The 18406-nt window shown below is 33.4% G+C and overlaps 1 protein-coding gene across 1 annotated transcript in view; it reads left to right on the top strand.

Moving 5' to 3' along the window:
• Positions 1-17962, top strand: part of LOC145279764 (peroxidasin-like) — a 287271-nt gene extending 269309 nt beyond the window's left edge. The window contains exons 18-21 of the mRNA XM_080131073.1: positions 4391-4596; positions 7663-7925; positions 12416-12535; positions 17262-17962. Of these exons, the coding sequence (XP_079987199.1) occupies positions 4391-4596; positions 7663-7925; positions 12416-12535; positions 17262-17354 (682 nt within the window). The 3' untranslated portion in view covers positions 17355-17962. The remainder of the gene's footprint in view (positions 1-4390; positions 4597-7662; positions 7926-12415; positions 12536-17261) is intronic.
• The last annotated feature ends 444 nt before the right edge of the window (positions 17963-18406 follow it).

Below are 18406 nucleotides of genomic sequence, written 5' to 3'. Positions count from 1 at the left end.
AACAAGTCATTAATCGCTGACCAGATTTCCCTTTCAAACATCATCACACTTCGTATGTATGCCTCATAGACTCTTCTCTTAGTTGACCGATGAGTGGTAACATTCTGCTAGTTAGTAATGACAGAAATTACCTAGACTTACTCCGTTCCCTTCTAACACTTGAAGTCATTCTAGCGCCAGCTTACTTCTCGACAACCTCGAGAGCTTTGCCATCCAGATATACTTTCTCCGCATCTGAGTTCTCATCTATCTTCATAGTCTTACATTTCTTATACACAAATTGGTTATCCTGTCACAACCTACCAGTAATTCCACTGCACTTTTTTTGTATCCAATGCTTACAGGTACCACAAAAGATTGAATTGCACTTTAGTCTCTTATCGCAAACTGAGTATAGAAACTTTGCTCTTTTGGGGATATTTCCAACACTGCAATCACTGATCATTCATTTTAGTCTTAGTAATATTCACTTTAAGACATTTACTTTTGATAGCATATCTCGAAGTCTTTAACCTTACAAGTAGGGCATCCATTGTTTTACAGTTAAGTATTAAATCATCGGTATAAAACATCTCATCCAGACAAACCATATGAAGCTGCCAGTAAAAAGCCTATAAGACAATAACGGACTTAGTATAGAACTCCTACTTTAACATTAAAGTTGACACTAAATCTACTGTTAATCTTAAGGCGACTTTGAGCATTTCTGTACATTGCTTGAACAATCACTTGTTTACCCCTAGTTTATGCAAAGCTCATCAGACAACTTCTATTTTAAGACCTTTCTCCAGATACACAAAGGCAATGTACAGGTTCTTTTTTTTTTTTTACCAAAGTACTCCTTGAATTTGTTTCAGGATAAATATAGCACCAATTACTCTTTTCCAGGCATGAAAGCAAATTTCTTTTTAATCTATGCTTATCTGGATTCTCTCAATCACTTTTAAGATCTGATTCATCATTTTTTTTAATCTCTGTAATTACCTCTATCTAGTGGTTCCCTTGGATTTCGTAGACTCTTGGCATCCAAATACATATACTTATTCACTAAACCTTTTACCCATACACTCCCACGCTTTTGCTTTTCCTTGAGACACTTCTAAACTTCCTCGTTCCACCACCATGTCACATTGTGCATTGGATGCTTTTCTGTCCCTTCACAATTCTGGTCTGTTACCTCCGACAGTGTACTGTTTAGCATGTTCCACCGTTCTTCCTGTAGTAGATCTGGTACTCAAATGTTCCCTCACTTGGTTTTTAAACTTGCATTTCACAAGTTCTTCATTCAACATCTAAACCTTTTTCTTGTGGATAAACTTTCTCTTTACCTTATTAGCTTTATTCAGCACAAAATTGCAAATAACCAATTTGTACTGTGCCATGATCTCTCCACCAGCTCTTACATTCATATAACTTAAGATCTGCCTCATTTTTTCCTATCGATTTGGGTCTTAAGATCGGATGGAAAACTACTGAGTATCCTTACTTTTATATTATCTGTAATGATGAGATAGAAGCGTAGAAATGTAATATTTTTAGTCATGCAAGAAAAATGCCTGAACAGATATGTCACGGCTAATGAATTTTTTAATAACTAGAATAACTAATTTAATTTAACAAACTAGAATAAATAATGATATTGGTTTTGACTCAACTGGTCACAAGTATATCCAGTCTTTTATTTTTTTAATGCAACTAAGCATCCATGTAAGAGGATTTATCCATTTGTCATGCTTACATTTAAAATTGTATTTTGATTTGTCTGTCAGCGTTACATTTGAAATTGCAGTTTCATTAGACTGCCGTGCTAATACTTGAAAGTATATTTTCATCGGACTATTATGCTTATATTTTGAAATAGCATTTTCGTTGATCTGTCATGCTTTCATTTTAATTAAATTTTCATTAGTCTGTCATGCTTGCATTTGAAATTGCATTTTCATTTGTCTGTCAACATTACATTAATAATAATAATAATAATAATAATTGTAATACATCATAGTAATAATAGTAATAATAATAGCAATAATTATACTAATAGCAATAATAATAATAATAATAAGAGGAAGAACTGAGGCATCTCGACCAGAAGACAAGGAAACTCATGACTATGCACAAAGGATGATACCGACCGACTCTATGTGAAAAGGAAAGACAGGGAAAAAGGCCTGGTTTGTATAGAAGACTGTGTAACTGACACAAGAAAAGAATTTTAAAAATACATAATGCAGAACATCAAAGAATAATTACTGCTCAAAAGACACTGAAAAAGCAAACAAGACAAGAACAGAAGAAACAAGGGATAAGACGAAAAAAGAAAATTGGGAAGATAAACAACTTCACAGACGATTCATAAAGATAAGAAAAGATGAGACGAATAAAAACATTTGGATATGACTACGAAAAGAAAACCTAAACAGAGAAACTGAATCTCTAGTAACAGCTGCACAGATAATGTGATTAGAACCAACCATATCAAAACAAAGGTCAAGAAGACGCAAGAAAACAGCAAATGCAGACTCTGTGGACAAAGAGATGAAACAATAAACCACATGATAAGCAAATGCAGCAAACTACCCCAAAAAGAATATAAGAATAGACACGATTGGGGAAGGCAGTACACTGGGAATTATGCAGCCAACTGAATCTTGAACACCCAGACAAATGGTAGAAGCAAAAACCGGCAGCAGTACTTGAAAATGAAAGTCACAAAATCCCATGAGACATGGATATACAAACGTATAAACCTATCCAAGCAAGGAGATCGGATGTCATACTAGGTTACAAGAAAGAAAAGACCTGCCAGATTGTAGATTTTGCCGTTCAGCAGATCACAGACTGAAGATGAAGGCGACAGAGAAGTAAAGCAAATGCACTGAACTAAGGAATAAGGAAGATGGAGAAAGTCAAGATAAAACTACTAATAGTAGGAGCGCTAAGAACAATACCGAACAATTTGAAAAGAGAATGGGAGAGATTGGAATCAGAGGGATAGCTGATAAAATACAACAGATAATATTAAAGAAAACCGTTGAATGTGGAGATTAACATTAACACATGTGCTACAGGCACAAACTGGACATACAGAAAATGCTACAAATATAAAATACAAAGGAGCATTATATGGAATCATGAAAACTGAAAATGCATAATTGTAAGTTAACTCCCTGTGCCCCTGCCCCCCCTTTTTGTATATGTCACCAAAAACTGATGCCACACAAAATAAGCAAGGAGTGTCAAGGAGAATGGAAAGACCGAGAAGAGAAAGCATTACTCACACCTCCACTGGATGAGCGCATAAAGGACTAGGACCTTGAGGAGGCTTATTGCCACCCAAATTCCAGTAAAGACCAGTGGTCGTTGTCGACGAGAAATCAATGGTAAGTGGCTGTTACAATAATGCAAATTCATCCGCAAAGGTTATCGAAAGAGGTGGAGAGTACTGGAAATCTGGGGAGACTTGTTGTCACTCAGACTCCAGAGAACACCACAAGTTGTTCTCAAGGAGAAATCTTTGGTTATGACTTGTGTGACTACTACTAGTGAGTAAAAAAAAAAAAAAATAATAAAAATAAAAAAATAATAATAATAATAATAATGATACTACTACTACTACTACTACTACTACTACCGTGTTATCTTAAAATAAATCTTTCTCTTTATTTACACACAATATCTGCTACTGTTAAAAAAGTTTTGTAAAAAAAACAAAAACAAAAAAATAAAATAAAAACGTACCTTTTTTGTTTTGACGAATAAATGTAGGGGGGGGGGTATAATAAGGAACACCGGTTACTAAAACATCGGCGGGTGACTTCACATACAGTGAGACTCATGTTTCCCCATGGTGGGTCAAAACCCATGTGGGAATGTAAGGTGACACTATCCTAACCTATAATCCTACCTTGCATGGTATGGAATACTTATGCCCCATGTTGAGTATAATCCAGCTTGGTGGAATATCTCTGTCCTATCTAAGATAGAGATTTCGCCCACGTGGTGAGTTAATGAACATTATTTGTCATTGTGAATGTTGTATGTCCTCTCTTTTCCAGGTTAATTAAATTAACCGAGAGACCATAATACTTAGATAAGAACAATATTTCGTTTGTTCATTAAAATATTTTGTAAAGTAACGCAGCAAAAAATAAATATTTGATATCTCCCCCCCCTTCTTTTTTCTTAAAATAAATCTTTCCCTATATTAAAAATCGAAAATCCAAACATTTCAGGTTTATTATTCGTTTATTTTTACAGTTTTTAAAAGTCAACCTGGAAGAAACCGATGTAGACCTGAACTCGTCGCTTTCATATTGAATTTTTTTTTCTGGGGTCTTTGAACCATAATTAGTCCGGATTTCTTTATTATTATTATTATTTTTTAAATCAGATTCTGGTATGAGAACCCTGGTGTCTTCACAGCTGACCAATTGACTCAGTTGAAGCAGGTGACCCTGGCCCGCGTGATATGTGACAATGGCGACAATATTGATCGCATACAGAAAGATGTGTTCATCAACACGAAACGCAAAGACTATGTGTCATGTGATGACATTCCGAAGATTGACTTAAAAATGTGGGCAGACTGTTGCCATGGTAATAATAATTTTTATATAATTCTTTTGCGTTTTTATATATTGAAAAATTGTTCTATTTTTTTTTTTTTTTTTTTTTTTGTGTGAAAAATGTTTTAATTATAAAAGGAAGCATTTAAAAAAAAAAATGACACGATTTTATCGAAAGAGTTTAGAGTAAAAACTGAGCTGGATTGCTGGATATTTTAGATTTTCCAACTTGCGAAATCTTTGCTTATCTGAAGAAAGTATGAACCCGCAATTTTCACCAAGTTACTTGGGTGTGCCCGCTGGATGACGGGAAGAACCATAAATGACAGACAAGTAGTTTTCTTGATATTAAGACATTATTTTCTAATGTGTTTATGAATTTCCGTGATCGTCGCCAGTCTTAACATAAGGAGAGGAAGGTTGTAACAATTTGTGTTTTTTGTAATAAAGCTCACCCGGCCGTTTTCGGTTAATCCTGTTATCTGCTGGGCACACCCAAATAACTTCATGGAAATCGAGGATTCATAAATGCGAAAGTAACCATAAATTATATGGAAACATCATATACACTAAATACAGACTGGATTTTTTTAGATGAGAATTGATAATTCATATTTGAATTACTTGGACTATTATTCTCATCTTGAGTGTTATTTTCACAAGATGAATAAAGCACTTGGTAAAATTTAGTTGTATGTTACAATCTTCTGGGATATGAAGGTTCAATCCTCAGTGCAGGCAATACTCAAAAATACAATTACAAATTACTTAGGGTTTCTACTTAGTCATGGATGACAAAACGAGAGCCTGATATCCTTGTAGATTAAATAAAATGTTCCGTTCCGTATAGATTCCCGAGTATGATAAAAAAGGTTCCAGAGTTCAACAAGATAAAGCTGAATTAGGTCCTGGATATGACCTTAAACTATATCCGATGGTGAGACCCCAGCTTGCGGGCTTGTGGAGTGTGGAGCCATCCTTTAATTGCCATTGCTCCTAGATCCACTCAGACCCGGAGCGGTAGTACCTGTTAGGGTCCCAACTATGGGTTAAATAGAAACCCACTTAAAAAAAAAAATATTCTATTAAAATTTTTTTCTTCAAAATAACTGGATTCGGCATTAAATAGCCTGAAAAGGGTTCACATGCCGTAAAACAACCAACAACCTACAGCTGAATAAGGTTGAAGCTTACATCTGCTGAAACGTAGTCCAGATCACACTGAAGATGAGAACAATAGTCCGAATAAACCAAATAATATGAATTGAATAAAGAATATTTTGCGAAAGAAAATATTTTTTCATTTCATTATTTATTCTAATGTATATTATTCCATAAAAAATATAAATAATAATATGCATCACCAGTGTTCGCACCTCCTACTTGTCTAGATAAAATACTAAAATAGTTTGTGTTTCTTGACCAAACACATTCTGGTAAATATCTGCTAAATACACTAAGTAAAATTTTAATTTTAGGATATACTTACTTACTAAAGTTAAAAAAGAACAGTAACCAAATTTTATAGCAAACAATGCACTAGTTTTATTACTATTACTACTACTACTACTACTCACTAGGAGTTTTCACACAGGCTATCATCAAAGATTTCTCTTTGAGAACAACCTGTGGTGTTCCCTGGAGTCTGAGTGACAAGAAGACTCCTCAGATTTCTAGTACTCTCCACCTCTTTCAATAACCATTGCAAATTAATTTACGTTACCACAACAGACGTTTACCATTGATTTCTTGTTGACAACAATCATTGGTCTTCACTGGAATTTGGGTGGCAATAAGCTTTCCCAGAGTCTCAGTTCTCTTTGCACTCATGTAGTGGAGGTATGGTTTGTGTTTTCTCTCCTCAGTCTTTTCATCCTCCTTGACTCTTCACTGCTATTTAGTGTAGTGCCGGTTGATGCCGATATTATATTTATTTTTGGGGGATTACTTACAATTATTCAGTTTAAGTTTTATTGAATCCGTGCCATGTTCAGCTTTCTTTTTGTTTTCACCTCTATTGCAGTTCCTAAACGACCGGCTATCGTTTTTAATTCTTGTGTATTAGTCTATGCATTCAAGAGTTTTCATTAATATTTCAGCCGTTTTCATTATTGCTATCTGTTGTATCTTTTCAGCCGTCCCGCTGATTCCAATCTCCCCTGTTCTTTTTTAAAATTTTTTTTCGGTATTGTTCCTAGTACTCCCACTGTGATTGGTGTTATCTTGACTTTCTTCATCCTCTATATCCCTTGCAGCTCTCTGGCCAGTTCTGTGTATTTGCTCTGCTTCTGTTTCCTTGGTATTAACGCTGTAGTCTACTGGGACGGCGAAATCTATAATCTGGCAGAACGTTTCCTTCTTGTTAACTATTATAACATCCAGTCTTCTTGCTGGGATAGGTTTATCTGTTAGTACATCCATATTATTATTATTATTATTGACAAAAACGTAAAAATAAAAACTAAGACGAGAATAGTAGTCCAAATAAACTAAATTATCAATCCTCATCACAAAAATTTAAAATCTATTTAGTTCCATGACAAGCTTAGTTCTGATGACCTCAGAGGAAAATTAAATCTAAATCTAGAAAACTTGAGGTAATAGCTTCAGTTCTCAGGGAAAGCCCAATGCTAACATTGCAAATAATAAAAATTGACCTCAGGGGAAAATAAATTAATAAAAATCTGGTTAATTTGGAAATCAATTTCTTAAAGCTGCCCTCTGCATGATGATGACAATGATCCATATGATGTTTTTATTTTTAATGGAAATCGCTCCAGACAAGACATAAAGCCATTTGATGTAAGAAGCTTTAAAAAAATACTTGAAGACCAAAACCTAGCTAACGATAAATGTTAGAATGGATGGATTCCAATTCAGAAAACAGAAATTTTCCTCCTTTTTCAGAAACATCACTACTGGAATGTGAGGACTAAAGTACAAAATAAGGGAAGCGTGAGTCACGAGGTTGCTGAAAGTAAACCCAAGTTCCACTTTTACTCTTGTAACTATTAAATTTCATAGAATAAAAATCTGGAGAGAATTTATTGATTTAACCTGATGGAATTGTCTTTTTTTTTTTTTTTAATTCTTTTAGATTGTGACAAATCTGGTAACTTTGAATCGATCACAAGTCACTACCGCAGTCGGAGATCTACGCATAGTTACCCGGAAGATCGTCCTGTTCAAGGTTCATTCAGGAGTGGCCCGTCTGATATTCAAAGTGATGCACCAGTTGCAGATTCTAAACCGAGAAAGGTTCTAACTGATCATCAGATGGACGAGTTTAATGCTCGCATTGATGGAATGGAAAATGTAATGAAGAAATTTGATAAGATGCTCAACAGACTTCAGAAACAGGTAAGAATTTATAATTTTTCTTTTTTTTTTAGGGGGGTATTTTATTTATTTAATTGATTATATATATATATGTTTGGATGATTAATCGGAATCGGGAATTGAAATAAATCAGAACTTTTGGAGCTATAAGAATCAGTCTCGGAAAAAAATTTACGACTATTTTCTGATGCCAAAAACGATTCTTTTGTTTTTGTTTGTTTTGTTCAAAACTTAATTTTCTCATGGGTCGTATTAATGATAAAATGATAAATATTTATTGATTTTAAACAACCAGTAAAGCAAAAATCCATAGAGCATTCTCACAAGTGTATTTTAATGTTTCCAAAAATATATGCACATGTTACGTGTGTTTTTGTGGTAATCTATATTTAGAAATCAAAAGGAACATGAAATGGGAATGTAAAACAGAATCAGTAATTGCATTTTAATCTGGAAAAATATTGGAATCGTCCCATCACTAATATATATATATATATATATATATATATACTAGCATTTCAGCCCGGCGTTGCCCGGGTGTTTGGAGGTGTATATTGAGCAACAAAAAAAAAAGAAAAAAAAAGCGGTCAATTTTTTAATTTTACCCCTATTGTGACCCCTTAACATTGATTGTTTTGGGCTCAAATCAAGTTATTAAGTTAGATCCATGTCCAAGGAACCTATATCTAAAATTTCATGCGTTTAGACCCCCAAATTGGCAGAGGAGTTTGGTAGAGTTCTCAAAGGTCAAATCGTTGAACTTTGACCCCTTGACAGCCAAATTTCTGGTCGACAACCAATCACAAAAATTTTCCCAAATCTCAGTACCCGGTATATCAAATCTTGAGTCTGTAGACTTAAAATTGACAGAGTTATTGCGTAGGGAAATGTACACACACACACACACACACACACAGACACGTTCACTTTTATAGATATATAGATATGTATAATGAATAAATGACAACAGTCTATATTCCAAATTTCATGATGTTGACCATCTTACAATTTATTCCTTTAATTCAGTTGACATTTACAATTTTTGACAGTATCTGTTTCGTAGCACAAAATCAATCACTTAATTATCATATCAATCAGTGAATCTATTTGATATAATAATTAAGTGATTGATTTTGTGTTCAAAAATAGATACTGTCAAGAATTGTAAATGTCAACTGAATTAAAGGAATAAATTGGAAGCTGGTCAACATCATGAAATTCGGAATATAGCCTTTTGCCATTGATTCATTATATGCTCTGTAGTTACATTGAGCTTCTTTAATAAGGATTGGTATATATAAAAAAAGGAAATATAAGTGAATAGATAATATTTCCACAGAAATATATATATATATATATATATATATATATATATATATATATATATATATATATATATATATACACACACATACTATGGCAATCGCTCCAGACAAGACATGAAAGGAGCTAAAAAGAAGAAGCCACTTCACTGTTATAAACTAGCCAACAATAAGTGCTATATTGATAGATTTTGACTCAGAAACATTTAAATGGAATATAAGAACTAAAGGACAAAATGAAAAAAGGAATTACAAGGAATTTTTAACCAATGACAATTTTCTACCCTGGTAATTATCCCTGCATGAAAATCAACATCATTATTTAGCATTGCATTGCATTCATGAAAATGCTAATTAATTTTTTTTTTTTTTTAGTTTAAATTTCTTTAGTTACCTCAAATAAAATTTCAACAAAATATGTCGGAGACGATTCACAGCAAAATTAAAACGGTTTTATTATTAACTAGTGGAGCAGAGAGAGGTCTGGCTTTGCCCGGTCGTAAAATATGCTTAAATATGATATTTTAATTTGTCCACATTTTGTATATATTATTATATAGTCGTGATTTCAAAAGTAAAAAAAAAAAAAATAGTATTTGGGTGCCATTAGCTAGAATCGAAACCGAAAGCGAAACTAACATTCAAAGCTGGTGATGTTACCACTGTACCAACGTTACACGCATACAAACTGATTAAAAATAAACTAAGATGAATGTACAAAATGTATAATGATTTTTTTTTAAATTTGGACTCCTTTTTGACCCCTTTAAAAACTATTTTACCCGGCTAAAGACCCATAAGAGAACGGTCTATAAAATATCCAATCATTTGAGGCCTCTAGCACTGCTCTGCGACTTTTAGTTTCAGAAGAGATAGTTTAAAAAATATATATAGATAAACAGACAGACAGACATAGTGAACTTTATAAATTAGATTCCTATGGACAATAGTACGAATTAAAAGTGTGTATAATATCTTTCTTTTAAAACTTCTCTCAGTGATTCTCCAGCTTTACTCCAATATAAAAACTACTCATAAAAAGAAAATAAACAAAATAGCATAAAAACTTTTGTCATGTGCTTATTTGTTAAGTTGTAAAAAGATAGTATACGAAAAATTATGCAAATGCATCCAGTATTTTTTTTTTTCTTTCTTAAGAAATAAACTTTAACAGTGAAATCGCTCTGCAGCCATTTTCGGCCTTCACTAAGATCAATTGGCGAGGGAAATAGCCCAAACTTTAATTCAGGCAGGGGAAGAGACAACAAAGCATCCCCTTCATGTTAAAAATGATTTTCTAAATTTGTAGAGAGATTTATTTTTTAAATCTAAAAATACTTGATGAATGTGTGTAAATTTGGGCAGATGACATTTTTTTTAACCCAAAAGGTAAGTACATAAAAGATTTTGTGCAATTTTCGGTTTTAGATATTGGAGTTAATCAAGAGAAGCACCCTTTTCTTTCTTTTTATCTGTCTATCTATCTCCCTTACCCCTTCTCTTTATTATCCTCTCTCTCACTTTCTCTGGCAATAGGAAAAAGTCATTAAAGAATTATTATATAACATTAACAAATGGCTCTAAATGTTGACCCTCCCTGACTAATTCGATTCCTTTTGACTCCCCAAAAATGAATATTAAAATAAAGTCATGCCTATATTTTGTCTGAGATAATGCTGCAAAAATTATATGTCGGCTTTGTGTGTGTCTCTTGTGTAGTTTTTGCTTTTTAGCTTGACATGCAGACGCACAATTTTCCTTTATATATAATAGATTACTATTCTTAATATAATTAACGTTTTACTGTTTCATTTATGTTTATCTCATAATTCGTTTTATTATTCATCTAATTAGTCTTTTTAGTTTTTACATAACTAATTATTTTTTTATTTAATCTAATCAATCGCTTTGTTATTTTTCTAATTAATTTCTTCGTTTGTCTATTTAATCTTCCAATTATTTTTATCAATAACTAGTTAGATGACGAGACCATGTGGTCCTCTGCTGATAACATTGCTGACCCCAATGCTTTCATCTTCTCTTGTTCTGCTTCTGCCCATGTTGTCATCTCTTACACATTATCGACTTCCAAAGGGGATGTACTAGCTCACAAGTATAAAAACAAAATAAAACACTTCAAAGAAAAACACAGACTCTGACACTCTCTGTAAATATTAGTTGAACCGTGTGTGTATATGTGTGCGTGCGTGACATGATTGTAAGAAAACTAGAGTCCATATCTTAGTTTTCCTGTCGATGCCATGTTTGTCAGTTGTTGTCAGCTCATCTGGATCTCTGAAAGTTCTCCCGACTTCGCCCAAGTCACAATCTACCTTTGACTAACTCACAACTGTCCATAAAGCATTGCAAATTGTTCCCAACCGTCGTAGAAGACTGTTGCAAAATCCCCGGTCACACTTAAAAAACACTCACACACTAACTCTAAAATGTATTAATCGATCCCTTGTTTAGTCCTTTATCCTAAAATAACTGCCCCATCTTACTTAATGTTATTTCAACTTCCTTGTCTTCCTTGGTGAACAACTTCCTATCTGTAGTCCTTCCATCAACCCTTTTCCTATACTTTTGTTTTCTTGATACGCTTATTTCCTTTTGTCGTTTGTCATACTTCTTTTCCTCTTTCTTCCCCACTTTCCAACATTTGAGAGTGAAGGGGAGACTATCGTATCACAGCTCTAGCTACCTAGAGGTAAAATATAAAATAATCAGTCTATTTACGAAGAAATGTAAATGTAAATTTAACGTTATAAACTCTCATCTTGCAAGTTTGCCTTCAACATTGAGGAAAGTGTAATCTAAGAAAAAAAAAAAAAAAAATTAAAAAAATTGTAATCTCAAAAAAAAAAAAAAAAAAAAGAAAAAGAAAAGTCTTTTGTTTAAAAATTGGACTTGTGGTTTTTGTTTTGGAGGCAGACTCCTTTTGCTGCAGTGATGACTGGATCAAGCAACAATTTTAAACCAGCACAAAAAGTGAGACGATCATACCGGTGCCGTCAACACACAAGGGCATGCTCATATAGACAGCAAAAGAATAAGAAGCGATAAGAACACGTGACTTAATATAGATATAAGAATTGCATGAAAGTGATCCACTTTCTTATTTAAAAAAAAAAAAAAAAATGAATCCTGCTTATTAACCCTGGATTGTTAATCATGCTATTTTCCCAGGTAACTACTTTACAACGGCAGATTCTAAAAGATTCTTTGAATTGCTCTGGAGATAACGGGACTTTGCATCTAAATAACGAAAAATGGAAAGTCAACGCCTGCAAAACTTGTTCATGTCTGGTAAGTAAATTGAACTTCCATTTAACCTATTAATTCCGATTGTATCTAATTTTTTTATTATCGAGTTGAAACTTTGTGTGTGATAACTAAAAAATGGCTTAGAATACACAAATTGAAAGGAAAAAGTTATACATTTCATTTAGAAAATGAAATATTGACTCTCCTACGTACATAGGGCACTGGGTACATGTGATGTATTTTAGAAATCAAGCGACTATATATTTAAGTTAAAATTCACACCTTATGCTAAGGAGCAAAGCAGTTCACACAAAGAGCTACATTGTACTTTTGGCAATAAGTTAGTGGCTTACTATTGCAAGACTCATTTATATAACTTCATACATTATCGAACAAATAGAATTCTAGCAGCTTTACAATAATTTTTGGCCCTGTCGGTGGGGCATTAGAATACGCTGACTGCCCCCCTGCAGAGGGTAAAAGTCCCTCAATGGGGGTCCTGGATATGACCTTAAACTATATCCAGTGGTGAGGCCCCAGCTTGTGGGCTTTGGGGAGTGTGGAGCCACCCTTTAATTACCATTGCTCCCAGGTCCACTCTGACCCGGAGTGGTAGTACCGGTTAGGGTCCCAACTATGGGTTAAATAGAAACCTATGTGAAAACAACAAATATATTCTATTAAAAAAATTTCTTCAGAATCTTTGGATTCGGCATTAAATAACCTGAAAAGGGTTGATATGCCGTAAAACAAAACCAACCAACCAACAATAATTTTTAAAATGGTTTCAACTCCCGGAGAGAAGTTGATGAATATAGATGGAATTTGTCCATTTTTCAGAGTAATTATGCAGTAAGCAGTACTATTATATATTACATATTTTAAAAAGAAATTTTTTGGTGTCCTATTTTTAAAAAATTCTTTTACTAGAGGGTCATCACTTATGAAGGCCCAAGGGCCACTCGAGGATAAAGTTTAATGAGAGTCAGGTAAATTGAAACAATGAAGTGATTATTAGTAATGGTGGAACTTGAGTAGCATTGGATTATGTAAGAGGACGGCTCAACAAGAACTTATTTACATTAGACTTGAAAACGACCATGCTATAGTCATCTGGGAAGTAGCCCCATGGTATTGCATTCCACAGACGGATAGTTCTAGGAAAGAAACTTTTCTTGTTGATTTTTCGTTTAGTTTTATGCACTTACTCGAAATTTATTAACTCTATATATATATATATATATATATATATATATATATATATATATATATATATATATATAACTTCTATTTATAGGGCAGTGGGACATAATGGTTAAGTTATAGTTGCTGGTTAATGTGAGTTGAAAAGTCGTTTGCCAGACACAGGTGATCGTCATGTTGTTGTCTTGACGTGACGATCAAAAAATAGTCACCAGGCTCCATATAAAATAGCAACATTTTAAGAAAAATAAAATCAATTTTATTTAACGTTTCATTAAAATAGATTATGTAAGGCAAGTTTGTTTGGCAGGCAGACAAGTTTAGACTAAAGCACGGCCACCGAGATATAGAAGGCCTGTTAACTGAAAAATGCCTGTAGGCAATGTAGGTAAGATTTGTCGAACCATTACTGTCGGTACTATATGACGGCATTTTAAAAAAGAGCATTAAAACGTTAAGAAAATAAAGGCACCCAATTCGATTAATAATGAAACTGAACTTTATTCGATATAAAATATAAATATTATCTATGTAAAATTACGTAATTTTAAAGCAAACTACAATCTAATACTGATAAAACTGAATTATGAATTTAGCGAACAAACAAAGAAACATAAAACACAAACAATTATTGGCCTTCAGGGCAAGATCACAGTGTAGTAGTATCTGTTCTGATGCTACAATTCACCTTTTTTGTCCTCGGCTGGTGGAGGAGATAAAAGACTACTATAATGTGAATATTGGTTAAAAACTAAGAAAATATAGTAAACATGTACGATAATAAATCAAGATGGTGTAAATTTGGCAGGGGACATTATTATTATTATTATTATTATTATTATTATTGTTATTATTATTATTATTATTATTGTTATTATTATTATTATTATTGTTATTATTATTATTATTGTTATTATTATTGTTATTGTTATTATTATTGTTATTATTATTATTGTTATTATTATTATTATTGTTATTATTATTATTATTATTATTATTATTATTTCACTCACTAGGAGTTGTCTCACAGGCCATCATCAGTGATCGCTCATTGGCAGTAACCTGTCGTATTCGCTGGAGACTGCGTGACAACAAGTCTCCTCAGATTTCGAATGTTCTCCACCTCTTGACCACTCGTGCAGATGATTGCACGTTATCACAACAGCTGTTTGCCATTGATTTCTCATTGGCATCAGCCCTTGATGTTTCCTGGGGTTTGGGTGACAAAATGCGCCCCCCCCCAGTACCAGGTTTGAACTGCACACTTCTCGTGGAGATCTGATTAGTACTCTCTCTCACCTCGGTCTTTCTATCCTCCCTGACCCTTCACAACTAGTTGATGTGGCGCCAGTCGATGTCATCTACACCAGTTTTTTTTTTATTATCATTGTTATAATAATAATAATAATAATAATAATAATAATGGTGCTTGTGCTGTGTATGACCGTGCTATACTTTAGATAGTATTTCCAAGTTAAATTAAATTTTTATGGTATCTTTTTTTTCATTAAATTGTTAGGTGAAAGTGCAGAATAGTTAGCAAGCCCCTCCCCCTGTTAAGAATGGCTTTTTAAATAATAATGTTATTTCAACATTTACTTGTACTTCACGGGGAACGTGGGCCTTGTGTAAACAGTGTTTTTATTTAATGATTGCTCCCTGTAAGCACATGCGCAAAAGGTTTTCTTTGGTTTATTTAATTACAAAAACTTTTTTACAGGCCAAAAGGGGGGGGGGCATTATTTGAATATGTATTAAAAAATAATTTAACAAAAAAAATAAAAATCTTTAGTGGAGAAAATAATAAAAAAAATTCAAATGAAATAAAATAAAAACAAGCAAAACATAAAAATATGAATCAAATTTACCCTCAAAAAACGAAAACAAAATTCAAAAAATAAATACATGAACTAGCGCCCATACTTACAAAACTATTTAAACGTTGTCTTAAGGAGAATAGTTTCCCATCTCCCTGGAAAATTTCATCTGTATGCCCTGTATTTAAGAATTCAGGTGATCGCTCATCCCCCTCTCAGTACCTGTGCGTCATGAGTAAGTTGCTGGAATCTGTGTTAAATACAGAAGTAATCAACCATCTCAACAAAAATAACCTTCTTAGTGACACTCAATATGGTTTCCGTTCTGCTAGATCTACAGCAGATGTGCTTACAGTTATATCTCATAGGATTAGCAAATCTCTCGACGGAGGTCACCTTTTTAGGGCAATTGCTCTTGACATATCTAAGGCCTTTGATAGGGTATGGCATAAAGGTTTACTTCATAAGATCTCTAGCTATGGTATAGCTGGAAATGTCTTCTCAATTATTAAATCATTTCTTTCTGATAGGTTCATAAGAGTAGTAGTTGAGGGGCAAAAATCAGAAGCTCACAGTATTAATGCCGGTGTCCCTCAGGGGTCCATCCTGGGCCCAACTCTTTTCCTGATTTATATTAATGATCTTCTAAATCACATCCTTACATCATTTGTAGACATTTATGCTGACGACACTACCATTTATGGTAGCACATCTAAGACAGTAAACGACCAAGTTCTCTCCAATTCTCTTTTCTCTGATCTTGAGCATGTAGTACAATGGGGAAAGGAGTGGCTGGTTACTTTTAATGCATCTAAAACCAAGCTTCTCTCTTTACATCATCAACATTCTGATCCCCATCTGGCATCAATTGAAATGAACTCGTCTTGAGGAGACCTCAAGTTTTGACAAGCTTCTGGGCTTGACCATTACTCCTGATCTTAAATGGAACTCGTACATCAAATCTGTTGTCAAAGCCGCTGGAAAAATGGTGGGATCCTTCTATCGATACAGTAGATATCTCACTGCTGATGCAATTCTCTATCTATATAAGAGCCAGGTACGTCCAAGGATGGAATACTGTTGTCACATTTGGGCAGGAGCTGCTAGAAAGGACTTGTCCTGCCTTGATAGAGTTCAAAATAGACTTTGTAGCCTCGTAGGAGATGTCCTTTTCTCTTCCTTGCAACCTCTATCTCACAGAAGAGATGTTGCGAGTTTGTCTCTGATGTATCGTTATTTTCATGGAAGGTGTTCAACTGAGCTTCAATCTATGGTCCCCCCTCGCCAAACTTTCACAAGAAACACTCGTCTAGCTGTACACACTATCAATAATTCCCCTAACTCTTTATCTGTGCCTAAACCTAAACGTAGATTCCATGAACAAAGCTTCTTTCTTAGAACTGCTCGCCTGTGGAATTGTCTTCCGTTTTCCTGCTTTCTGGCTGACTACAATATGGTTGTGTTCAAGTCCAACGTAAATAAGTTCTTGATGAGCCGTTCTATATAAGTTATCGAATTTACCAAATTTTCATTACTAATGATTACTATATTGTCCAATGTCTACTGTACACTCTTTAACCCTTATCCTTGAGTGGCCTCTTGGCCTTGATAAGTGGTGATGCCTATGTAAAAAAACCCAAAAAACTTTACAATATATTAGACTAGCGGAAGATAGACATCGTGAGTTTTATAAATTAGACTCACAATTGTTAGGGCAATCTTATTTATTGATATTTTTTGTATTGCAGAATGGACAAGTGGAATGCCAGACAGATATATGCCCTGAACCAGCTTGTAAAAATCCGAAAAGGGTTGAAGGAATCTGCTGTCCTGTTTGCTGATTTCAACGTACTCTTCAAAAAAGACATTCTTTGATAAGTCTTTAATCTTCCCAGGAAAAAAAAAATACAGAGAATCATATATTCTTGAATTGCAGAATACAAAAACAAAGAATCCAAATTTACAAGAAAGTGATGAAAATTAGATTGACATTTTGTAGACAGTGTTCCATTTCTTTTACTAAATATTTTAATTTTAGCAAAGGACTTTTTTTGTTGAAAAATGGTGGTTTCACCTTTAAAGAAATATAATATTTAAAAAAGAAAAAATATTTGTAACATTGTTGAACATTTATTTTAAACTGTATCAGATTCAAACAAAGGCCAGAACTAAAAAAAAAATTTAAAAAAAGAAGAAAAAAAAGATATCCGATATTTTTACGCTTTCTAATCAACATTTTTCACACTTGATTGTTCGAGTGATAAATAAGTGGTCATTCACCCTAAAAAATATCAAAGAATCAAAAAACAAAGATGAAATTTTGGTATATGTTTTTGATCTATGTATTTTTTGGGTGGGTGGGTGGAATTCACAGAAAAGTGAAAATTCTTTTAAATGGCTTTAAAAAAAAAAAATCTTTTTTACATTTTTAAAAACGAATTTTGAACGATTTTGTTATTTTATACTTTTTGTTAAATTTTTTTTTCTGAGTAAAACTTAAGGTATCCCAGAATGATCAATGAACAGAAGGAGATGTTTTACCTTGCCATCGATTTTCTAAACTGACTTCCTGTTGACTCATAAACAATCGATATATGCACATTTATAATTTTGCCGTTAGTTTTATTTACAATAAATAAGTAAATCTATCTATAAAAGTGAGAATGTGTGTGAGGATACTTCTCAACCTATATACTCAACAAATTTTTTATCTACAGACTTTAAATTTGGTATAAAGAGTATTCAGACATGTGGAAAACCTTTTAATACATTTTCATCCAGAAAAAAAGGGCTTTAAGGGGTCAAAATTGAAAAATTGGTATGTGAGAGGCCATCAGAATTTTTTTTGTTTCCAACTGTTTCATGGCTGTGCATGCGTGGTCATGAAATATGA

Source organism: Euprymna scolopes, chromosome 7, assembly GCF_053919585.1.
Source record: "Euprymna scolopes isolate OS-2025 chromosome 7, ASM5391958v1, whole genome shotgun sequence".
Lineage (NCBI taxonomy): Eukaryota > Metazoa > Mollusca > Cephalopoda > Sepiida > Sepiolidae > Euprymna > Euprymna scolopes.
The sequence above is the reverse complement of the archived record's forward strand: the minus strand, read 5'-3'. Positions and strand labels throughout refer to the sequence as shown.